The sequence below is a fragment of the Artemia franciscana genome, chromosome 19 (assembly GCF_032884065.1).
Source record: "Artemia franciscana chromosome 19, ASM3288406v1, whole genome shotgun sequence".
NCBI classification, from domain to species: Eukaryota; Metazoa; Arthropoda; class Branchiopoda; order Anostraca; family Artemiidae; genus Artemia; species Artemia franciscana.
In genome coordinates, this window is record NC_088881.1 from 141340 (window position 1) to 167669 (window position 26330).

General features: G+C 35.4%; 1 protein-coding gene across 1 annotated transcript in view; it reads left to right on the forward strand.

The window, feature by feature from the left end:
• Positions 1-21926, forward strand: part of LOC136039629 (uncharacterized) — a 122509-nt gene extending 100583 nt beyond the window's left edge. The window contains exon 8 of the mRNA XM_065723527.1: positions 21347-21926. Coding sequence (XP_065579599.1) covers positions 21347-21374 — 28 coding nt within the window. The 3' untranslated portion in view covers positions 21375-21926. The remainder of the gene's footprint in view (positions 1-21346) is intronic.
• The last annotated feature ends 4404 nt before the right edge of the window (positions 21927-26330 follow it).

Consider the following 26330-nt stretch of genomic DNA (forward strand, 5'->3'; position numbering starts at 1 on the left):
TTGCTAAAGACTGTGTTTCTGATCACCCATCTGCGACCAAAGGAAAAACAGATCATCCCTAAATGGGAAGGGAACAGGGACAAAATGGGAGGGGTTTAAAAGAAATTGGATCAATGAGGTACTCGTTTGACTGACCCTATATGAAACAACAAGCTGTATCAAAAATACGGTCCAGTAAATCCCAGATCTAGGGCTATACTGAAAGAATAGTTTAGATGGCTCGGATGAAGGACGGAGAACGACAAATCACCAAAACTAGTGCGCTTTGGGTATTCATCTGAGGCCAAACAAAAAGAAGATTTCTTTCAGGGTGGAGAAAGATCCATGAGGAACTATTTAAGGGAGATTGGAGCTTCAGGGGAGGAGGCAAAGAGTGAAGCTTTCAACAAATGGAAGTGGAGGAAGAGCTTGCGTTTCTCTATTCTCATGCCGCTTGGTGGTCCAGAGATTTGTTTGTAATAATAACAGTATGTTTCATTTAGACTTCATTCTTTTCTAATTTAATATCTTGACAGTATTGTCATATCCAGGGGGGGAGGATGTATCAGGCTGGACTTCTCCTGAAAAAAATTAAAATTTCAGCTAAGTAACATAGCCCACCAGTAGTATTAACAATGTTTTTTTTTCCGGGCTAAAAAAGCGCAAAATCAGAAAAATGCCAAATAATCTGGAAAATGCAGTTGTTTCTATGAAGTCTGTTAAAATCACGATATTTCGGGCTGGTGGGAGAGAAGGGGAGCGTCGAAATACTTACCTGTGTATCAATTCCATTTTCTTGTGGGGAAAGTTTGGACATTTTCTGGTTCGTTTGAATTGAACTAATGCGCCAAAGGAGGGGTTTTATTTCCTAGGGACGAAGAAAATATGAAAGAAAGGCAAATTATTTGGAAACCTTGAGATTTTTGGAGGGTGCTTGTCAGACATAACCAACCCCTCCCTTATGCATGTCTGTTTGAACTGTCCAAATTGTATTTCTTCGCTGCTTATTTAGTTTATTTGTAAAAAAATTATAAAAGGTCTAAAAATGCTTCGAGTTGAGGTAGCTGGAGCTGGATTATCGTTTAGGCAGTAAGTCATTTTGGAGAAGGCAAGGATGGAATATCCTTTTTAGGGCAGCAAGGGGGTAATAAACATAGAAAGCATGCTAGAATTTTAAATACCACCGAAACATTGTAAAATAAAATTTTATTTCGTGAAACTCCTCATCAGGAAAATTCTCCCCCACCCTCCATGAAAAGTTAAACAGCCTCCCTGACGAGATAAATCTTCAACTAATAGCCTGAACAGGCACAGACCTTATATTAACTAGACTCCAATACTACAGCTACTACTACTAACAGCTCACTGCAGCACCAAACTGCCTGAGACCAACACAACTACACACGCTCCTCCTCCATCCCAATCTATCAAAAGCTTCTCTCCTAACACCCTCCCAGGAAGTTCACATATCCCTTAAATCTTTCTTTATGACATCTTCCTACCTCAACCGCGGACGACCTGCTTTCGCCTTAGCCTTAGACGGCTGACCAAAAAGGACAATTTTCAGCTATCTGTTATTCCCTCATTATAGCCCTAGAAAGCAGGATTAAACCAAGGTATACAGAAGGTATGCCAGGTATACAGAACAATCCATAGGCAATTTCTCTGGAAAACATTTAGCAAATCTTCATCCGCTTTTCGGGGCGCCCATGCTTCAGAACCGTATTTGACCACTGTCGTTACTGCTGCTTCCAATATTCTAATCTTGGTTTGCAGACTTATCTTCCTATTCTTCCAAACTTTTTTTAACTGTAAAAAAAAAAAAAAAAAAAACCTGAGCCTTGGCTATTCTACTTTCAACATCTCCACTGCTCCCATCGTGTTTACTAATAATACTACCAAGGTAAGTGAAGCTGTCCACCTGATCAATCTTTTCGTTGCCCATCGTAACCTTTTCATCTTCACTCATTCCTAGCCTTAGCGACTTAGTCTTCTTAACATTGATCTTAAAACCTATTTTAGCACCTTGAACTTGCAAAACATAAAAGTTAATTCATTTTGCTCATTCTTTCATCTAGGATGCTTAAATCATCAGCGTAATCTAAGTCCAGGAAAACTTTTGTTTCCCATTAGATTTCGTACTCTCCCATTGCCTTTCATGTACTCCCTAAGACAAACTCCATCAAAATGATTCATATAGAGTGGGGATAGAACACAACCCTACGAAAGCAGCTGCTAGCCTCAATTTCTACCTTAATCGCAGCAGTGTTATTCTCGTACATGGCACTAATCACTTTAATGGATTTGTCTGGTATACCATACAAGGATAAGACCTTGGCTAAAGCTCTTCTATCACTAAAATCGAACACTTGCTTATAATCTATAAAACTTAGGACCAAAGGTATTTGATAACTCAGACAATTTTCAATTATTAACCTAAGAATGCAAATTTGGTCAGCACATCCTCTACCATTTGGTAAAGGATGTATTTTTAGAGTAAAAAATCATCTGATTGCCGTTTTATGTCTACTCTGACGAGGAGTGTTCCAAAGTGTATTCATACTTCGTGTGGAGGGGGATAGTAGCTTTTCTTAATTGCTTAAGGTATCCTAAAGTCATTCAAATGGCATGGACTATTTATGACATCATAGGATTACTCATGCTGGAGCAGCGTTGCCAACACGGTACAACTGCACCATTCATGGTACAAATTCAAAGGTAATAAGCCGTTCTTAGTAAAATTCTAAGTTTCTTAGTTCTTGAGAGCCCCAATAAGGAGCTAAATAAGGCACGTGCACAAGCTTTTTTCAGAGAGAAACGGTAATAATAAAAAGAAGATAATGTGAGAAAATGAATTATAGATATGGAGAAATTCACGAAAATTTTTAATTTTGCTGGAGTTTGCCCCGACATCCCCTACCTTCACTTCTTGTGAACATCTTTGCTCAATCATGAAATCAATCTCGAAGCAATTCAAAATTAGATTAGGGCATGCAGAAATAGTGAGTTTTCGAATCTCCAGTGTGTTTACAATGGTAAGTGGGCTAACCTAAAATGTTTATTTTACTATTTATCATTAAAATACCATTTTACAATGGTAGAATTTATAAGTTTTAGTAGAAAGTAAGTCAAGCTTTCTTCATTTGAGGTCAAACCATATTTTTACCTACTGTTCTTCATAAATTTTGTTAATTAATGTATTTAGCTCAGACAAATTGACTTGCGATATATTCCTACTGTAAAATTCTTAAAACTAGTACTTCACTGAAAACTGAGTACACTTGAGTTTTTTACAGAATAATTACTGTACACTTAAAAAAGGGTGGCAGAATGTCGTAGGGAAAGATTTAAGGAAAACGGGAATTTCTTGGGAGTACCAAAAGAGGGAGGCTTTCAGTTGATTCTGATAGAGCTGGGGTGTGTGTAGGTTTTTTGCCCTCAGGCGGCTTGGTGTTGCAGTGGGTTGTTAGTAGTAACATTACACTGCAAATACTGATATCATGGCTAGTGAAAGATTATTAAGGTACTTGAAGTTCACTGTTTATATTTTCTGCTGGCTATGAATTTCCTACTTTTGAGAGAACTTCCAATTTTTATCTTGATTCATTTTATATTTTCAATTAACTGGTAGTTGTTTGGGTTCTACGAATAATGGGAAACATAACGAGTTAGATTGTTTGAGGTAATTCTGAATACATATGCTGCGTAATCTGCAAAGCAATAATTTTGAACCGTTTAGTTTGAACTTTGTTCTTTACTTCTGTAAGTATGTTTTGTTTTTAAAATCAATTGTCTAAAAATGCCAGCTAGAAGAAGAGTGGAAGGGGCTATTGATATGTCATTTCATTTGATATTTTACTTACCTCTAATTCATAGCTCTTTTGATGCTACCGTAGAAGAGACAACCCGTCTGTCGACTAAATCTTCTTCGATTGGTCCGGCTCGTTTAACACGGAAGAATTCTCTGATTCGGACAATTAGAAAAAAATTGTCGCTTAATTTTGACTGCTCATTTACGTTTAAGTCGTAATCCGTGTGTGCCCCTGTGTTTGTCTTAGCAATTTATTATTGTTAGATTTGGAAATAAAGTATTCGGTTGGCAGGATTGACTCCTGTTGGAGAGGAACTTACGAGGCAAGTAGAAGTAATATATAATTTTACTAATATTAATTATCAACATAAAGACAAACATGTATGCAGGAGAGGAGGCATTGGGCTTACAGGTCATAAATTTTCACGATTTGACCTATATTTTCTCACATTTTATGAATAATGTGTCCGTATAAGCATTAGGTTTGGAAGATAATTTAGTCTTATATAGTGAGGTATTTTTTAAAACTTACTTTAGTTTTTTATAGTTTTAACGTTCACATTTACATATTTAATTACGTTTACTGTAGGTTACGCAATAAGAAATATGTGTTGATAGTTTTTTGTTTTTTTTTTATTCCCAATCCGATGTTTTAAATTTCTTGAAACTTTTAACGGCCGAGGGACTGAGTATATGTATGGGTGTTTTAACATATGCATTGTTTATGCATACTACCACCCAAGCAAAGCAGTGGTATTTTGGTCACCCTCGCCTAGCTTTTGCCAGATCAGACGCATCTCAGGCCTTTAATCCTTTGAAATGGCCCGCGCTTAGCTCAGACATAAGCTTAGGGCCTTGGCTCACGCAAATGAGTTACGTACATAGATCACAAGTAAGCTGCGTCATAATAATGGGCATTTTCCGAATTTTTCGTTTCCAAATTGCTTACAAAAAAAATTATCGGCAATGGCTTTCTTATGGTTTTAACTGTAGTATCCTACCATAGTATACTACCACTACTACTAAGAGCTCACTGCAGCACCAAGTCGCTTGAAGCCAACACACCTACGGACGCTCTTCTTCCATTCCAAAATATTCGAAGCCTCTCTCTCTCTACACCCTCCCAAGCAGTTCCAATTTCCCATAGATCGATCTTTTATCACAATATCGTCCCACCTCACTTGGAGACGACCTGCTTTTCGTTTGGCCATAGATGGATGACCGACCAGGAAGATTCATGAAGGACGTGTCCTAGTCATCTTAGCCTTTTATGTATATATATATATATATATATATATATATATATATATATATATATATATATATATATATATATATATATATATATAGAAAATAAAGATAATAAATAAAAAAAGAAAATAAATAAAATAGAGTAGAGTAGCTTTTAAGCGATATAGATCAGATAATTCTTAAAGCGGATAAATCTAGTTTATTCAGTATAGCTTACTAGCTTAGCCTATCTTTGATGTTATTTGTTGGAAATAAATAAAATAATTTATTGGAAAATACAATTGTTAAAGAAATTATTAGCTGACAGTTCTTTGTTCCGGCGGAAGAAAACAGATTTAAACAAAGGATAGCCTTTTGTTCACATCGGGGGGGGGGGGGGTTCAGAGCTACCATAAAATTATCTTAGGTACCAACCCGAGTGGGTTGGTGCTCTGGATTCGGGATCCCTTTTCTGAGAGGACGCGGGTTCGAATCCCAGTGTACCCAATTCTTCAGTTTGGGACGGGGGTCAGTGGCGAGACTCTGTAAGCTTAGCCAGAGTCGACCCAGCTCTAAATGGGTACCTGGAGAAATCTGGGGAAGGTAAACAGGAAGGGTGTGCGAAAGCACAGGATGGCTGGCCCCCAACCCCCCATTGCACTTCCTGGCTGAAGGGCCAAGAAACGGAGATCAGCACCGCCGGTACGGACTGTAAAGTCTAATGCCGTATCCTTTACCTTTTTTACCTTTATCTTAGGTTAGTCCCCTACCACCGGTTTCTGTTATCATCAACAATTATAAAATGCTTATAATATATATATATATATATATATATATATAAGAAAACTAGTCTAACCTTGAAGAACGATTTTTTTTTTTTTTTAAGCCATTTGTAAGTAGTCACATAAGTTAAATATAAGAGTCGGGGACCAAGTGATGATTGTTAACATAAGGGCATAAGGAAAATTAGAATTAAGTTTTTTGGTGGCACAGAATTGGATTATTGTGAATTAGGGATTGTACTAATAACACAATCTAGAAATGTTGACGTCAATTCACGCACGCTCTGAATTTCGTGAAGTTGAAATTACATGTTCCACAAATTTTTCAACTAGATTACAATATTTTGAAGCAAATCATAAAAGACAAATGATAAAATTTCATATTGAATTACAACCTACACTAAATTTACAATAGATCTACAATATAAATTATAGAATAGCGAATTTATCAAATAGACGATGAAATATCCGCAGGAAAATATAACCAAGCAATTAAATTATGCTCTCCTATAGTTAAACTTCAATACTATTGACAGTATTTTAACCTCCTACTTAACCTCATACATTGAGGAAAAGTCAAAGGGGCTATGTTTTATACGCCCTGATAAACTTAATAAGTAGGGGAGTATGGACCAAACACCTTGGATGTACGGGAAGAATGACTGAAGAAAGGGCCTGAGTAAAAGAGCGCAGGTTTGCAACAGACACCGTGTGATCCCTCGGCACATCCGGAAATTCTATCTCGGAACAATCAAACCGTTCAAGAGGGAGCTCATCTAAATAATTCCCTTTAAATATTGGAAAAACATGAATTTTTTGATTAAATACTTTAAGTAAAAAATCCACTCATAATGTCGTAGATCTCAAGGATCTACGACATTAGTCACTTCAAATAGAACTAAAAACTATGTACTCTGCAGATCGCCACGACAATCTCAGTAAAAGAAAAAAGAAGAAAAACTATAAAATCGTAGAATTTGGTCTGCTAGGCCAAATATCTGAATTTGTTTTTTTAGTCAAACAAATATACACTGTCTCTTTTACGATCATGGTAACTACTACTACTACTACTAACAACTTATTGCAGGACCAGGCCACCTGAGACTAACACGGCTGCGCAGGCTCCTCCTCATTCCCAATCTAGTCAAAGCCTCCCTCTTTAAACTCTTCCAGGGTGGTCCTATTTCACTTAAATATTTGTTTATAACATCCTCCAACCCCTATCGCGGACAATCTGCTTTCCGCTTAGCCCTAGACGGTTGGCCGATAACGACAATCTTCGGCAATCTGTCATTCTTTATCCGTAGAACGTGTCCTAGTCATCTTAACCTTTTTTCTCGTTATAGCCCTAGAAAGTGGAATTGAAACACACTTTTTGTACAGCCTACTGTCTGAAATACGGTCTGTCAGCCGGGTACCCAGAACAATCCGTAGGCAATTTCTCTGGAAAACATCTATCAAATCTTGGTCCGCTTTTCAGAGCCCACATGATCAGAGCCATATTTGACCACTGTAGCATACAATATTCTTAACTGGGTCTGCAGATTTATCTTCCTATTTTCCAAACTATTTTAACTGTGAAAAAACACCCTGAGCCCTGGCTATTCTACTTTTAACATCTTCACTGCTCCCACCATCTTTGCTAATAATACTACCAAGGTGAGTGAAACTGTCCACCTGATCAATCTATTCGTTACCCGAAGTCAGCTTACCATTTCCATTTATTCCTAGCCTTAGCGACTTACTCTTCTTAACATTAATTTTCAAACCCATTCTAGCACCCTGAATCGCAAAACCTGTGAACGTTCATTCATTTGCTCAAACTCCTGATTTAATGCAAAACCTCATTTCCTACCTTAACCGCACCAGTGTTAATATATAAGGCTGAATATTAAATAGTACGTCACCTCAGTTTATTTGTAGAGTAGCAAGGTATCTGGAAATTTTGTTAAATAAAAAGAAAACAATCATAAATAAATAAATAAAAATTCAATATAAAGTAAATGTAATGTTTTATTTATGTCTTTTTCCGAGTATTAAGTGTTCTTTTCAAGGATTTTTTTTTTCAAACGTTAAGTACCAGTATTAGGTTAATGTAGTTTTTCATTTAAGGGTTTTATGATGATCGCTGATCAAAGTTTATGTTGTTTGTGTCTTTCGTTTATGTTATTGTACTGTGTTCATGGCTGTATATTTGGCTGTATATCTATCTATCTATTTAGGCTTGACTTTTCGAGCGCATTCCTTTCAGCTCTGTATATTTCTAAAATAAGTAATTTCATCACGATGATGTCACTTAGGCACTTACGTAGGGGGAGAAGACGAGAGGGAGTTTAATTTTGTTTTAATATTTATATAATTATTATTGGCACCTCCCCCGAAAAAAAAACATTAATGAAAGTTAGGGCTGTAATATTTATCTCAAGAATTTGTAGAATCCAAGACTTACTAAAACCAAATCCTTGCTTACTTTGCAAAACCTTTCTTCAATATGTTTCTTATCTTCGATATATTTCAATATGTTCAATATCTTCAATATGTTTCAATATGTTCAATATCTTCAATATGTATTTCAAAACTTTCAATATGAAAGTTCAATATATGTTCTAGCCGTGTTAAAATGCGATATTGGCATATATTGGCATTTTACAACCTGAAAACCGCCACGTTAGGTCTTCCGACAATGGCAAATCCAACACTTTAGTTGTTTTAAGGCAGGTCATTTTTTTTAGTTTAACAAAATATAAAAATTTTGTTTCTATTATAAAGATTCCAACATTCAAGGTGCAAGGGAACCTTCAAACATTCGGTTTGAATAGAAGACTTTTTTTTTCCTAAAAAATATTTTTTCTCTCAGACCTATATGCCGAAAGTTTTTATGACACATAAAAAATCAGGCATTCTCGGGGTTTGGCCTAGATTGCACTAATGAGTAAGAAACCACACTTCCTCCTCTTAAAATTTATCCTTTCAAGTTTCGAATAGATTTGAGCAAGGCTGTATCGTGAAATTTTTCCTGGGAGTATTACTAAAAGAAGTTTTGTTCGGGAGAGTGGACCAATAAATGACAAAGGATTTATAACGATTTCAAATCTGTTTTTTTTTACCTGTATCTGTAGGTCTAATTTACGACTCGGGTTTGAGATATCAGGTTCGAATCCCCCCCCCCTTCTAAATTGTTCTCCGAGTCGTAAATTAGATAATTTCCCTGGAATACACTCTTGGTTCCATATATTTTTTACCGTATTTTTTGGTGACTTTTTTACCCCCATTTATGTTATTATATTTAAATTACTTTTAAATTACCCACGTTTAAATTATGAAGTTGTTAGGGTTGTATCACGTTTTCATATTTTGCCGTCCTGGCTGAGTGGTTGGCGCGCTGGCGTGGGAATTCTGTGTCCAAGGGGCACGGGTTCAATCCCAGTTGTGACCAGTTATTTAGTTTGGATAGGGGTAAGTGGCGTGACTCTGTAAGCTCAGCCAGAGTCGACTCAGCTCTAAATGGGTACCTGGAGAAATCTGGGGAAGGTAAGCAGGAAGGGTGTGCTAAAGCACAGGATGGTTGGCTCCCAACCCCCCATTGCACTTCCTGGCTGAAGGGCCATGAAACGGAGATCAGCACCACCGGTTTGGACCTTAAGGGTCTAGTGCCGTCTTACTTACTCACTTACTTATCGTGATCTGTTACCGTTGAGCAGTGAAGATAAATAAGCAAAGCTCACTAGTTATATTTGAAAACGATTTTTTACCATAATAATTTAAACATTACACATATGGTAATTTCCAAAGAAAAGTACACTCTCAAGTTAAAGACACTACTTAAGGTCTTCGATGCCATATATTTTAAGCGTAATTTTTTTGTAAGTTTTTACCCACGTTTCTTTTTTTTAATTTGGTGCTCGTTACTAACAAAAAAAGAATAACAGTATATGGAGTTCTTTTCCATTTATTGATTAAAAAACAGATTTCCTGGGGGGAGTAAAGAGCGAAGTTGAAACTTAAAACGAACAAGAATTATTGCTCCACAGCTTACCTATCATATATCAATAATGTCGTCGCTAACAACTCAGCTAGGATTGAGCCGTCCTGAGCCCAGGGGTTCCAGACCCGATTTCGCTGTTTATTTAGTTTGAAAGGTCAATGTCATGATTCTTTAAGCTTAGGCAGAATCGGCACAACTCTAGAGACATCTAGGGGGAAAACATAAGAAGCGTCGGATGATTTTCCCCCAACCGCGTATTGTACTCCCGGCTGAAAGCAGCGAATCAGGAGATCGGTACTTGTGCACCGCAGACCATTGGTCAGCATGTAAAAAAGTTCTTAAGTGAAACAGATGAACGATAACAGAAAACCAGCACTTGAAAGCTTTCTCATTAGGCGGCTTTTTCAAAAGTCATTTTTCAATTTCGGTTACTACATTTTTCAATTTTGGGCTATGTTTTGAAGTTTGTTATTTGCTTCCAATACAGTCATTGCGACGACCTATCACCTTCTTTGGATTTTGTTTTTGCTTAAAAAAAAACTTTAGGTATGAAAGGTGTACAAGATTCTTCAAGGACAGGAGTCTCGGCTCTCAACGTAGTCAGTAAAACACTGGCTAAAAAAATCCGATTTATTAGCCAAATTCGGATTTGGCTATAAAAAAAAATGGATTTTCAGCCCGCTTTTTATTAATGGCATTAAGTCGACGACAAAGTCCAGATTCAAGGGTTATTTCGAGGCCTAAAACCATGACTTCATTCAAACTCGAGTCAAATGACGCGAAATTGAATTCAAGTGCTATTTCTACAATTTCGAGCTTTTACAATTTAGCTTTTAATACATTTTTCAAATTTTTAGGCCTGAAAAGGAAGCAGACTACGTCGGCTTTAATTCCCCCAAAATATACCTAACTAAAGTAACTTCATCTTGACTCACCCCACCAAATTCTACGACACTAGACCTACCATTTTCTACGACTCTTTTACGAAACGAGACAGTGTCAGCACTATTCCTATTTATTATATGGGATATATACCCCACTATACCCCACTAACTCATTTGATCACTTGCAGCTTATTCTTAAAAACCCGTATCTCAATTTTTTTTTTTTTTTACTGTTTTAAAAAGCAGTGTTGAGAGAAAGAGTCAAACTTTAGCGTAAAGAGTGGCACGTTGAGGAATGAACAGCCCTTTTCATATACAGAGTAATTTATGTTCGTTTTAAGTTTTAATGTCGCTCCTTACTTTCAGTTAAAAAAAGATGTTCTTTTTGTTTAATTTCTTTCATGGGTCAACGTAGTAACGCCGATGAAGATGTCATACAACCCTTGTAACTTCATAATTATTAAACAACAGAAAGAAAAATCTTAGCTTTTGGGTATGAATGGACTTCAGATGGATTTAGGAGGGGGGCGGAAATGTGTCTCTTTGAGGTTCAAGGTACTTTGATATTTAATTAATCTCATAGTAAGTGCATAGATAAGAAATAAGAAAAAGACTTGAATATCCATGAGGATTATAGTTGAGGATTAGGATTATAGTCTCTAATGTTGAGTTTAATTGCACAAGTTTCCCCTGAAGGAATCTAACAAATGAAAGAAAGTGAGAATCGTAAGCTGTTAAGCCCTAAACCCTTCAATTTCGTTCAAATCATAACGATCTTCTTCAAATTGAGAAATTTTAATTATATATTCACACTAATTGTCACTGGTCAATGTAAATGGGATTTGTTTCTTTTTAGAATTAATAGAAATAATTACTTAATATACATTTGTAGTTATGAAGAGACTTTATCATTGGAGTCGATTCGTGAAAATCTATTGCGGGAAAAATTAATTTTTCTAAATCTAGGTGGTTTGGCAATTTTTTTCAAAGTCTTCTATGAGAATATGAAAAAAAGGCGTTTTACAGTAAAACTGCAATAAAAGTTTTAATCTAGATGGCCAATAACTGTTCCGTCCCCTCAATTGACGCCCCTGTTTATATCATTATCGTTTTGAGCCGGAATTTTTCGATTGAAAGAGTTGAAATGCAAATCGAACAGCAAAAGTTTTCTAACTCTATGTTTAATAATAATATTAGTTGGTATATTAAAGAAGATCAGCACATGATTTTAAGATATTTTTATAATGCAGAAATATTAAATATTTGATTTTTTTTATTTTATCTCTTATTTTTCTTGAATTTTCTCCTTTAGTTACTTTATTTTAATGTATCATATTTGTTTTTATTTGTGTTGTTCCCGTGTGCTACCTGGTCTTTATTTTTGTCTTTTGTTATTTTTAAGCTCTAATTGTAGAATAGGTTCTGTAATACTCCGTATGCGTTCGGTCCCTCATTTTGAAAGGAGTGGGATTGTACAAGATTTTTCGTGCAGTTTACTTTGTGATCTTCAGTCATTCAAATGTGCATTTAAGACTAATTTTGGAAAACATCTAGCGTAAACGCCCACGTTTCAGAACAAATGCCTTAAACTTAGTTTATAGACTCATCAAAAGGAATATGAAAAGAATAAAGATCCTATTGAGCCATTGCTGGCGCATAGGGCGTCAAGTCGATGTTTCAGTTGCTGAGTGTTTTTTACAGGGACAAGTAGCAAGCTTGTCTCTCAACCTTGCTGCAGCGGGGATCGAATCCGGGTGCCCCGTATTGCCAAGCAAAGCATCAATCCACTGGTGCTACAATAGGTTACCCTGTACCTTAGGTATTAAAATTTTCACGTGTTCACTACATATAGTTCCACCGTATTTCCACCGTAATCCGTAATCCACCGTAAGTTCCACCGTATTTCAGTTATGAATGCTCCTCAATTAGAGGCCAAATATCTTTACTTTTAAGCGTATTGTTTGAATTGTATATAATCCCGGAACACAATGTTGCTCACTAAAGATTTAGGCTCTCGCATTTAAATTAATAGAAAAAAGGTTTTTTTTAACTGAAAGAAAGGAGCGACATTAAAACTTAAAATGAACAGAAATTATTCCGTATATGAAAGGGGCTGTCCCCCCTCAACGCCCCGCTCTTTACGCTAAAGCTTTTTATTGTTTTAAAAAGTAGAGTTGTCAGAAACAGTCAAACTTTAGCGTAAAGAGCAGGACGTTGAGGGCTAGGAGCTTGAAACCTCGACAACGGTGTTCTCTGATACGCTGAATCTGATAATGTAATTTTCATTAAGATCCTATGACTCTTAAGGGGATGTCCCCCTTTTTTGAAATTAAGGCTAATTTTTGACAGGCTCGAAACTTTTGATGGGGAAGACTAAACTTGATCAAATTTATATATTTAAAATCAGCATAAAATTCTGATTCTTTTGATGCACATATTGGTGTCAAAATTTCGGTCTTTAGCGTTTCGGTTACTACTGAGCCTGGTCGCTGTGGCTTACCATTTTAGTATATGCTTAGAAAAAGTGCATTGGTTAAAAAATTTGAACATTGACAAGGGGATCAATTGGAGGGACAGCAGCCTCTGCCCCCTAGATTCCTTGCTAGATTTTGGGAATACTTTTTTGTGGTATTTTCATTAAAAATTTGAAAAATGATAAACTTGTCACCCCTATATACTGTAAGATGCTCCCCATTCTCCTAATTATCACGAATAAAAAGTCCAATTCTCTTCATAAAAAAGTGGTAATACTCCTTATATACGTAGGAATCTATTTCGAGGGCATTAAAATTGATTAAAATTTTACTACTATTTTGCTATAAAATTATTGAAGAAATAATAATTCAATTTGTCAAATTTCAGTAAAAGATGCCGATTGGGGGAGGGGGAGGAGAGGTGATTAGCCCTAAATTTTAATATACATTTTGTTATTTTTGGAGAAAAATATTGCCCCCGTCTAGATTTTGAAAAGTATAGTTTTTTCGTATCTTCATTTTAAAAACTGAAAAAAAATCCTTACCTCCCCCTCCCCGCATGTTTCTGAATTGGCACCCCCTGATTTTAATCTATATTCAAGACAATCAGTGGGAAGATCAAGTTTAAATTATAGCCTTGCTTATTGGTAATAATTTGGCAGTAGACATATATTTATATGTAATTATTATTCAATTATTTTGGTAATTTTGGTAATTTTTTGGCAGCAGACATATATATATATATATATATATATATATATATATATATATATATATATATATATATATATATATATATATATATATATATATATATATATATACATTTATAATATAGCATACATTGTCCAGCAGTTCTATACTATATATTATATATGTTATTCTATACTTATATATATTACTGTGTATATATGTTACTATGTTATGTATATATGTTCCATATCTATATATTTATATATCTGGACAGTTATTTTAACGAGAATTATCTATAACAGTAGTAGTTCCAGTAGCGGTTGTAGAAATATCTAATTATTTACCGAATAGAATTTTGCCCAATTCCGGTCAAGTATTTATTACTGTTATATATCAACCATTAATAAAAGAATCTATTTCGCTTCTTCAATGATTTATGCGCACTGCAATAAATTACCATTTCTCTAAAGTTGGTACTTTTTTCAAGTCCTTTGTTACATCTGTACAATAATAATTAAATTTTATTGTTGGACTGTGCATGAAGAATACCACTGAAATTTTAAGAAATAAATCACTGACCTTTGTTTCCACAAATCCGATCTATGCTAATTTCGACTCTAATTTAAAGAAGCTACGTGTTTCAACACCCCGCCGTAAAAGGTTGAAATAAAAGGGTTGCATAATCTCTTTTATAAATTTATCAAGATTAGATGCATCCGTGTGGGAGCGAACAGACGAATTTTTAATGGAACGGGATTCAAATAATCCAGAAAACTATTTATTAAGAGCCCAGAAATTAATACAAATTAAAACATTAATACTTTTGGTACTAGTGTATAATGTAAAATACAATCGAGAAGCCAAGTTTGGTGAATGCTAATGAAATAAACAAAATATAACGAAAATACAATATTTTTGTAACAAAATTATTAAAACTATCACAAAGAATTATGGAAGGGGGGCCACCCAGAGCGCATTATATTGAATACGTAATCTAAAATAACCTAACCTAACTAAAATACCAGCTAATTATTTACAAGCTATAATTTAGTTTCCCAACGAGCTGAAGGTAATTCTCTGGTGTAGACAACATGAAAATCGGGTATTGTCTCATCTTCGTGATACAAGTTCTCGAGTGTGTATTGTATAATACAAAAGTGTCATACTTTTTCTGGGGGGGGGGAGCATTATATGCACAAATAAAAATAACTGATAATTCTTTTTGGGCTGTTTCTGGTGCATATTGCATCTTTAAACGGTTCGCTGGAACTTAACGGACCCCCTTGCCCGTCGGATCAGGGGAAGCTGGTATAAAACCCTGCGTCTCATGTTGCAAAGCAGATTTCAATCCACTGCGCTACCATAGGCTTGCATTATGTGTGACTAAAAAAAGAATATTTTCAAGAAAATAAAAGAGTATACTTAACACAAGCAGAAATTTGCTTATACAGCATGTCAAACCTAAAATTAGCGAAATAAAATCCAGTCCCCATTACAATTGCGCTTCTCAATAGGGTTTTATCCAGGATTTTTTTTCAGCGTAGAAGAGGAAGGGGTTGTAAAAACGTCTACCTGTTGACTTAGTCTAACGGTCAACCGTGGAGACTGTCGGTCCTCCCCTTACGAATGAGGACATGTCTACTAGGCATACGGTTATATATTAAAGGGGCATCTTTTTTTTCTTTTTTTTTACACTAAAGTATTAGAAGAGCATATATTTGAGCATTTATATCCATAATTTATTTACAGAGCCTACCAAGAGCTTTTGTTAAGTAGACCAAGAGCTTACAAAGTATAATCTAGACGAAGATATATCCTTGCAAGAAATTCAAGGACATGTTGGTGGCGGACATCAATGTCTCCATGGACGGCATGCAGGGCTAAACCGCTCAGCTTTTATGCCCTGTTGAACTTCTTAGCCAGGTGTTTACCCTTCTACTTGTTGAGAACTTCTTTTTGGAGCAGTCGTAGTCGACCGCTTCAATTTTATTAATATGTATTTTTTTAGAATTGAAAAAAATTCGGAATAGGGGATTCAAACCAGGTATCCCCCCTAGATACGGCCCTACTTGCCAATAAAATAAAAATTGTGGACTGCTGAGGCAATTATCTATGACGTTCATAATTCTTTGAGTTAAAAATTATTCGGCTTACAAGCAAAAAGGCTTTTATTGACCAATCAGATTCAAGATTTAAGGTATTTTCTTTAATATAGAAATAAATTGGAACTTGAAACAGAATTTTTTCTATCTGTAACATGAATCTAAGAAAATACCCAAAAGCGTTCTCATTTTCTACTTCTGAAATTCAATTACAACCTTAAAATCCAGAAAAACTCGATGTCATTCATTTAACTTTACTTTTCGACCGATTCGACTATGCTCTAGCTCAGGCGCGAACAAGAATGAATATAAATGACAATGAGCCCAAACTTATTACAACAATTTGTTACAATAAATAAGGGTTGTTTTGCCGTCCCGCAACTCTATTCTCTCTTGAAGACACGAGCACCAATTGCGGTTTACTGAAAACTAAGTAGATTCATTGAATAAAAAGTTCTCTTTAAAGAATTGGTTTTCTATACATTTTCAAGAAATGGATACAAGTGGAAGAAAATATGGAAAAATAAGACCTAAATGAATTGTAAAAATGTTTTACGTTAAGAAGTTTTACTCCAAATACATGTGGCGTTGCCGCCTCTGACGGCCCTGAAAGTCTACCACCATTTTTGCTTTACTGAAAACTTAATAAATAGCTTGAATTGGAATTGAACTTTTCAAATCAAATTTCAGTAAATTTGAAAAACATCGATTTGGAAGGAAAAAATCATTGTTGATAATGTATTATGTTCTAGAAAAAGAAAACTAAATTAAAGTATAACAGTTCAAAATAGGGATGAAAGCTTTTAATCGACATCGAACAGATATAAAATTTCTAACTGGATATTTCGAACACATATACAGTCTTCATCATCAGCAGTAAAACTAAAAGACATCAATAAAAATAAACAACATTTATGCCCAATAAACTAATTACATATTTTTTTCAGTATCCCAAAAATCTTTAGTGGAGAGTAGAGGAAAAATCGGTACTTTTATTATTTTTGCTTTGGTCTGAACGGATATGGATAAAACTATTGCCGCATCCAAAGGAATCGTTGCAAGGGGCCTGTAAGAAAAATAAAAAAATAATTTGGCTTGAAATTGCCTGCAAAACCTGGTATATATCATTTTCCATAGTGTTATGACCTACTTTAGATAATTATTAATTTAAAACACTTTTTCTACCAAACAAGTTTTTCAAAGAAAAGTAAAGGGCTCCATTAAATTAAGAATGATCAAAAATTAAGGTAAAAAGTCCTCCAAGCGTTAAACTACCCCAAATCACTCTCAATAAATAAATGGAACTCAAAACGAACAGAAATTACAACAATTAGCTGAGTCAAACTCAAAACGAGCTAAAATTAACACGAGTAGGGCCCCATGCCTTTTCAAGACACAAACACAATTTGCGCTTTGCTAAAAAAAAAAAAAAAAAACAAAAAAAAATGACCCTGGACTTTCAATTTGATTGTCACATACTGATATTTGTTCCTTGAAGTTTTGATAATTTTTTATTTATGAAATTAAGAAAGGTGAAAACATTTCAAACGTTTCCAAACAATTGCAGAATTTTGGAGGGTCCCTAAAAACATAGTTTCTAGACCGTTCTACAATACTCAACAAAATGGCTGTCTCAAAATTTCGACTGGATGAGTTAGGAAAATATATGGGCTTGAGAGAAGGACTGTTTGCCTCCAATCAATTATTACTCTTAAAAAGGGCAACAGACACTCGCGCTTTAGTTGGAGTGCAAGGGGGGAACTAAATATATTTTGTTTTTAGTAAAGTGCAAATAATATTCTGGTCTTGAGAAGGTATAGGGGAGGGCATGTCAAAGACATAATTCACAGAACTTTCAACCAAGCTGAATAAAATGGCTATTTGGAAATTTTATTAGACACATTTCGGGAAATTATTGTCATGGGGGGGGCTGTTTTCCACCAATCACTTTTGACTAAAAAAAAGCACTTGTCATTTCAATCCCCAATCAAATGAGCCTTTTTTTTAAGTTTCTACGACAAAAAATGGCCATCTCAAAATTTGAGCAATGCGTGGAACATGGGGTGTGGGGGGGGGGAGTTCTGCTTGCAATCCATCTGGTCCAGGCAATTTATTTGATTTGAATGACTTCAACGTCGCTTCTGAGTGGCGATGGGCTTTGTTCTGATAGGGAGATGGTTAATTTCCTAAAAACGGCAGGGTCAGGATTAAATGCAGGGTTCAACTTTTCTTTAAAATGTTGTTTCTACCTCTCTCTTATTCCTATTACGTCGTTGATGGGAGTCCCGTCCTTATGCAGGATTATATCCGTAAGCGTAGTTTTGCATCTCGACAGCTCTCGTTTTCTTTTATACACAGCATGGGTATTACCCTTTTGGAAGCCGAGCTCACATTGGTCGTATTTGTTATAAATGTACGCGATTAGAGCACACTTAAGTGTCTCTGTTTTCTGGGTCTTGCCTATTAGTGACAGCACGCTTGTCCTTACACAGTTGAATTATCTCATCGGTGATCCATGACTTTTCGGAGCAGTAATGTCTTCCAATGATTGTTTCGACTGTCTGTATGAAGTTCTTAGTGCTCTTGTCGACTAAGGCGTCTATGTTTATTTCCTCTCGACTCATTGAAGAATTCTCTAAGATGGTTTTGAGATCCAAATCAAGATTATTCCGGTGACGCTTGCGAGTCTACTTGTCTTTCAGAAGATCCCCAAACTCTTTTTCTGGAGTTTTGTTTCCAACTTCAGACAGAGGTGGAGGGATACCATTACCAGTGTGTGATCGATGTGAAGTTGCCTCCTACAAAATCGACTGTGTCAAACATGCTAGCTTTCCAGCGATTTTGGTATGAGTACATAATCGATGCAGTTTCAGGTAATCTCGACATAAATTTTCGTCGCTTTATGTATTTGAAAAGAGTGTTGGTCACGAATAGCTCGTTGTCCCGGCAGTATTCCAGAAGGCACTCGCATCTTCTGTTTCTGGTACCATGTTCACATTTTCCTATGACGTCCCCATTACTGACGGAATTCATACCCAGTACTGCATTTAAGTCTCCAATGATAAGAATTATGTCTTTTTTTGGAATGGGCCAAAGTCTGTGAGGCTTTGGGGTAGGCTGTAAAATTCCTCTGAGTCTTCATCGCTACGAGAAGAATCCGGCACATAAATATGAATGATGCTCAGGTTCGCAGGCTCGAACCTCTGAGTCGGATATCACTGATAAGTTTGGAGACTGGAGTCGTGGAGATTAGCGATTTTTTGTTTTCCCTGAAAGAATAAATCATACTTCTTAGCGATGACTTTCATCATTACGACCTGACAAAATTAGTGTCGTGTCCCCAATCTTTTCAACACCAGTTACTGGAAGATGGGTTTCTTACAGACCAATGACGTGCCATTTATACCTCTTGATTTCTCGTACCAGTAGATCCTTCTTTCCTTTTTCAGCCATGGTTCTTACATTTAGGGTTCCTATTTCCAATGTTGTTTTAGGGGTAAAAAGGGGGCGGGGGTCTGATGCAGGACTTGTCACATTAGAAATTGTGATAGCGGTTTAGCTGGTCGTTAGGTCATCATTAATCTTTCTGGCAGAGCCAGTCGTCACGTCGTAGGCTTCCCCGGACATGGTATCTGGTTAGTCGGCTATCCCAGACGCAGTATTTGGTTCGTCGGTTGCCCCAGACGCGGTAGATGGTGCCGTATGGTCTTCGGATAAAACCCCGGACGCGGTAGCACTGGTTCTTCCAAGTTTTCTTGTCTTCATCATTGTAAAATTTGAGAGCAATATCTGAGAAGAATGGATATTCAGCTGTATTTTAAGACAGTGGCAAGCTACTTCTCTCTATTTCTAGTAAGATCCGTTGACTCGTGCATAGGTTAATCTGCCCTTTACAGTTGTTCTCCTACAGAGAGTCCTTTCATTTGGTGTCCTGCAGGGCCAATACAATTTTATTATTGATTAGAGGAGGTTTGACGTCTGCCTGGATATGTCCACACGCCGGTGGATCATGTGAATTACCATCTAATTGACTCAGGACACTAAAACTTTGGTTATTGGATTGCTAGTGAAAATTGGTCCCCTGTGTACCAAAGAAATGACGTCGACTACAAGGCTTTGTCCCTCTTAAATTTATTGAGGAGTAATTATGAAGCCCATTTTTTTGTGAAAAAAAATTAAAACATGCTCTACCGATAAACCTTACATAACTACGACTTTTAAAAAACTTTTAAGGAAAAAATCAGTTTGTTCAAGCAAGGACTTTAAGACTTTAAGACTTTAACAATTTAAGAAAGTTCCTGAAAAGGATTGAGAAAAGAAGCTTCTGAATTTTAAAATAGTAGAGTTAAGGATCTGTATTCAAATAAGCCCAAGCAATGGTACAGGAGAATGAAAGAGATTTGTGGCAAAAACCCCGCTGAAGTTAATTTTCCTTCCTCCTGTGCACAAATTTATATCTCCATGCATGGGTGCCTCAATTTCATTTTATGAACCACCGAGGGCTGAATCCCCCCTGATCTACACCTCCTCATTTTATATTCGGAGGTATCCTTTATATCTAAAATACTTTCAGCTATCCGCCACATGGGGACGCGCCTGGTGCCTATGGGGAGGCTAGATTCTCAGTACAGGTTTGTTAGGAGATGTTTGGTTCCCTTTTCAGAGACTTGCTAATAAGCAAGAGATACTCTTTACTTATTGTTTATCATCTAACCGTAAAAACGTATCATCTTGTGCGTGTGGTGTGAAGTGCAACGCACGAAAAGCAATTTCGATTATATTCATTTTTCTTATTTGACGATGAGAACTAATACAACTTAGCTCTTTTAAAATTATTGTGTTTTTTTACCAAAAATGGAACTATATTCTGTAACATATAATTATGATTTGTCCATTTTTTATTCTTATAAATTATGGATGTATATTTGGAAAAAAAATTGAATGTGTTGCCAAAACATATCATCCAATTGGAAGAAACTTCTAGCGAAATTTGCAAACCTTTTTTTGTATTTTCTCCCTCCTTCCCACACATTCTCTCTCTCTTCTCTCTCTCTCTCTCTCTCTCTCTCTCTCTCTCTCTGTCTCTTCACTATGTTTACTTTCCGTCTTTTTTACTGTCTTCTGTCGTGAACGTAACCATATTGTTCTCTATTATGGGAGGGAATAAAGATTTCGGACTAGTTTAATATTTGAGTCAAAGTACCTAGGATAGTGAAAATAAACAATTACCCACATCAGAAACTCTTTGGATTTTGATATGTTTATCCTTTCTTTCTTTCTCTCTCTCTCTTTCCCCTTTTTCTTTCCCTCTCTCTCCTTTATTTGGAAGATTATTTGAGATCAGTGCCTTGTATTTGGGCAATGTTTTTCGGTTGTTGTTTTTTGAAAATATGCCTTATCTTCTAGGCTGGACACTTGTGCGCTGCTGATTTGAACCTTGACAGTTATGCTGTATAAGCACTAGATATACGAATTGATAAAATTCATTTCAAGATCATTCTTTAAAAAACTCTGAAACAAAATTGAAACTGAATTACTGGAGACTGAAAAGAATTAGACAAAAGTACTCAATTTTGTTGAAATCAAGCATGGCTTTGATCCCCAGAGCTACCTTTGATTATGACCTGTATAATCATTTCGCAAAAGCTTTTTGCCTTGCAAATCCAAAGTTTGTTAGAAGCGCGATTGAAGATTACATTAGGCCAGTCTTTCAACACGGTGACATAGTTCTTGAAGTGGAATGCGGTTCTAATAATGGCTATATGTATTTGTCAAAGTTGTGTCAAGGATCACGAGGAGCTTGTATTTACTATCAAGGGAGCTGGTTGACTCCCAATGAATTTCAGTTTCTAAGTGGAAGGGAGACGGCCAAGGATTGGAAAAGGTCGATTCGACATTGTGGAAAGAGTATGAAACTTCTCCTTAATAAAGGAATCCTAACCACTCATCCCATAGCCTGTGATTGTAACTCATGTAGGAATTCAGCCCGAATGGTAAGTTTTCATTAACTATAAATACTAAAATATTTAATACTAAATAAATACGAATAAAATATTAAAGTATTAAATATTTCTTTTTAACCAAGCTTAACATGAGACCATTTCCCTGCTTCGTTTTCAACACATCTTTTCTGTGCTTCTTGTTTCCTTGAATACGGCAAGGTCATATCCAGGGGGATAGCTGGGTCCCCCCCCCGTTTGTTTGACTTGTAAATACGTAAAAAAATGTATATAAATAAATTTTCGATGCGTTTTTAATTTTTTGTTCTCGATCATGAATCTTGGATACACCCTTGGAATGGGGTACCCTGGACGATATACATATGTATATATATATATACATATATATATATATATATATATATATATATATATATATATATATATATATATATATATATATATATATATATATATATACAGATATGACAAATATCTGATTTGAGCTTGTTTTTTTTTTAATTTTATATGAAACAGAGAGGAAGATGCTTATACATCCGTACTCATATTACGGTTATTTTATACCTGTGATTGGCAGTTTTAAAATCGCCCAAGCAGATATGAATTCCAACGTGAGAAAATTCATCTTACCTTTGACCAATTTATAATTTTCCTTAAAGTCTTTAATTCTTTTCGATAATGGATCTAATTTTTATCTGCAAATAACAGGGCTAGTGATCAGCATTAACCATCAATATTACCAACTAAAGCCAACAGTCTTTAATCAAATACTGGATTTGGTATCAATGAGGATATCCAATGTCAACATTTTATAATGCATTTTTAGATATACCTACAATTAAGCCTGTCCTAAACGGACATTCATCAAATAGTTCATGGTGATGAACTGTAAGTAAGGAGTGACTCGACCCGATAGTAATCAAAACTCTAAAAAATAGAATTTTGATAAAAATAGTTACATCAATAGAATTGGTTTTTCATGCTAAATCGAAACACATGAAATTTATGCAGTTTAATGCTACCCATCAAAGGCTACTCTAGTGCTACCCTAAGAAAATTTGCCCTTTTTTGAATAAAGAAGGAAAACACCCCCAATCGGTCAAGCGATCTTTATGAAAATTAAATAGAAAAAAAAAGTTTTTTTAACTGAAAGTAAGGAGCGACATTAAAACTTAAAACGAACAGAAATTACTCCGTGTATGAAAGGGGCTGTTCCTCCATCAACGTCCCGCTCTTTACGCTAAAGTTTTACTCTTTCTCTCAATTCTACTTTATTAAACAGTAAATAACTTTAGCGGAAAGAGCGGGACGTTGAGGGTTGAACAGCCCCTTTCATACACGGAGTAAATTCTGTTTATTTTAAGTTTTAATGTCGCTCTTTACTTTCAGTTAAAAAAACTTGTTTTTTTTATTTAATTTCTGAACCTTTTTGAATTAATGCATGTTTTTATTTTGGGTCTCCGCAATTAATAATAAAATTAAAAATAATGAAATTTGCGAATTAATTTTATTTTTTTGCTAAATGGCTTTCTCTTAGTTTTGATCAGACGATTATGAGAAAAGATGCCCACCGATTTTTCGGTTACTTAAAAAGGCAATTAGAATTCTCAATTTTAAACGAACGTTTTTATTAGTAAAAAATAAACATAACTTACAAATTAACTTACGTAACGAACTTCTATATTCCTAATTTTTTATTATGTATCTGAGGGGGTTTGCCCCCTCATTAATACCTCACTCTTTACACTATAGCTTTAATTTTGTCCAAATTCTTTAAGATTGACCCCTGAATCACAAAGGCTGTAAAATAAATAGTTGAAATTACTAAAAATACTGTAGCGTAAAGAGCGAGCTATTTAGGAAGAGATGGACCCCCCATATGCGTAATAATCTCTGTTTGTTTTAAGTATTAATGCTGGTCCTTACTTCCAGTTGAAAAAACTTTTCCATATTTATTTTTTTACTGTTTTTTAAAAATAATGCTAGAAAATCCTGCGCCTTCTTCATGGAATTTCTCTTCTCCCATGACCAATTCCTCCAAGGGAAGATCCCCCCACGTAGCCCCCTCCCCTCAACCCTCCCCCCAACCAAAGTCATCCTGAAAATGTATATACACTTTCAAATAATCATTACTGTATGTAAACGCTGGTCAAAGTTTGTAACTTGCAGTCCCTCCCCTGGGGACTGTGGGGGAGTAAGTGAGCCCCAAAGACATAGTTATTATGTTTACGACTATGGTGAACAAAATGGCTATCTCAAAGTTTTGATCCGTTAATTTTGGGAAAAAATGAGCGTGGGAGGGGGTCTAGGTGCCCTCCAATATTTTTGGTCACTTAAAAAGGGCACTAAAACTTTTAATTTCGGTTAGAATGAGCCCTCTTGCGACATTCTAGGACTACTTGATAGATGCATTAGATTACAATGATCTATTTATGACCTATTTTGATCCATCTTATTTACTATGATTGACTCGTGTTGCAACGGTTGAATGTTTATAGCCTTGTTTGTCCGCGCAGGAGTAGCTATGTCATACAAAAACGCTCGGTAAAACAGTTGCTTGGCAAAGAACGCCAAGTGTTTCTTGGGCCATTACGGTGAAAGTTTAAAAGAATGTCGAAAAGGATGTTGAACTAAATCGGAACGCGCTATGTGCGTTCAGGGTCTTAAAAGGGCGTAACTGTGATGCTTCAAGAACAGTTAAGAATGTCAAGTTGAATTTTTCAGCAGATTTCATGGAACTCAGACAGATATTGAACGAAATCAAAATACTCTAGATGCCGATAGTCGAAAGGGTGTATCTACAATATTTCCCGAAAGATCAGGGGCATTAAGTTGAACCTTTCAGGGGATGAAAGGCAGAGTTTGTATCCATGTTCTTAAGATATCATATCATCAAAATCTTAGAAATGGATAAGGATGGTAGGTAAAAGGTTTCTGGCGACTTTTCAGGAGATATTTGAGTGAAAAGAAAACTCCCTAAGTATATTCAGGTTGTCAAAAGGGCATGGCATATATGCAATATCTCTGGAACAACTTAAGGTATCAGACAGGGCCTTAGCAGGATTTTTTTTTTCGTTTTTTTTTACAAAAGAGACTTTTTTAGGATTACGCAAAAAAGCTAAAAAAAAAATGCATACAAAATTTCTTCATATCCATTTTTATTAAATTTTACGAGTCAGACGAGCAGTTCAGGGGGGGGGGTTCAAACCCCTTAACCTCCACCCCTGGATACGGTCGTGGGATCAGTAGTTCCTGAAGGGAATAATTAACGGAATCAAAAAACACAGTGTGCATTTAGGCTGTCAAAAGGGTATTTCTGCAATATCTCAGGTAAAAAAAAACTATCAGCCATGAAGACATCTCGGTTAAACCTTCAGAACCAAGGAAATCTCAACTGGAAATAAACCTGGTTGAATTGATTTTCGCATCCTATTTTTTAGATAAATATTCTGAATTCTTTTTTATAAATTAGCCCCAAATTTATTCATTTAACGAACAAGCATTTAAATCAAAACATACTACTATAAATGCTTATGATAAAACCATCGATCATTGTTCGTCTATATTCTTGTTGTAATATGATGGGGATCAATATGGCTTCAGCCCTACAATAAGCCAGGCATTATGTAGCTTTTTAATTCACTTATTTAAATAATATATCCTTTACTCATCCATCCAAAGTCTTTTTTATAACACTCATGTATCCAAAATTGGCGAGACTTAAAGGAATCAAGATCAATACGTGTATTAGACGCTCGTCTACATTCATAAATATTTTTCATCTTGTCTTTTAACGGCAAGCTAATCATCCAATGAAAATGCAGGAAAGTGTTTACTCAACACAACACCATAAAACTAATTATTCTATCGGCATTTGATGATTCGTTTGACGTAAGGTCCGTAAAACACCTAATGAAAATGAGCCTTAATAATATTCAAGGAGCAAGTTTGTACTGTTCAAGGTTAACACAATAATTTAAAACACACACTGGCGGGGTCAAGGACTAATGCGCATCCGACTTGAACTCAGATCTATATTTTTATAGGTCCATCAGGGAAAATTAATTCTGAATAATACATTGTGTGCACTGGATTAACGACCCCTCTTGACTACTAAGGTACTTGCGTTGACCCTATAACACATTGTTACTTGGATGTAACTACTTACTTGGATATAAATGCTGATAATTATATATATTATAGTTATATATAATTATAGTTACTTATATAATCATAAATATAATTAGCATAATCAGTTGGTTATATTATACATATAAATATAAAACACTTGATTATAAATATAAAAATATAAATTATAAAAAGTACAAAAAAATTATAAAAATAGTTAATTATAAATATAAAATGAAATCAGTTGATAATAAATATAATTATAATTACTTATATATACTTCCTTGGATATAATTACCTGG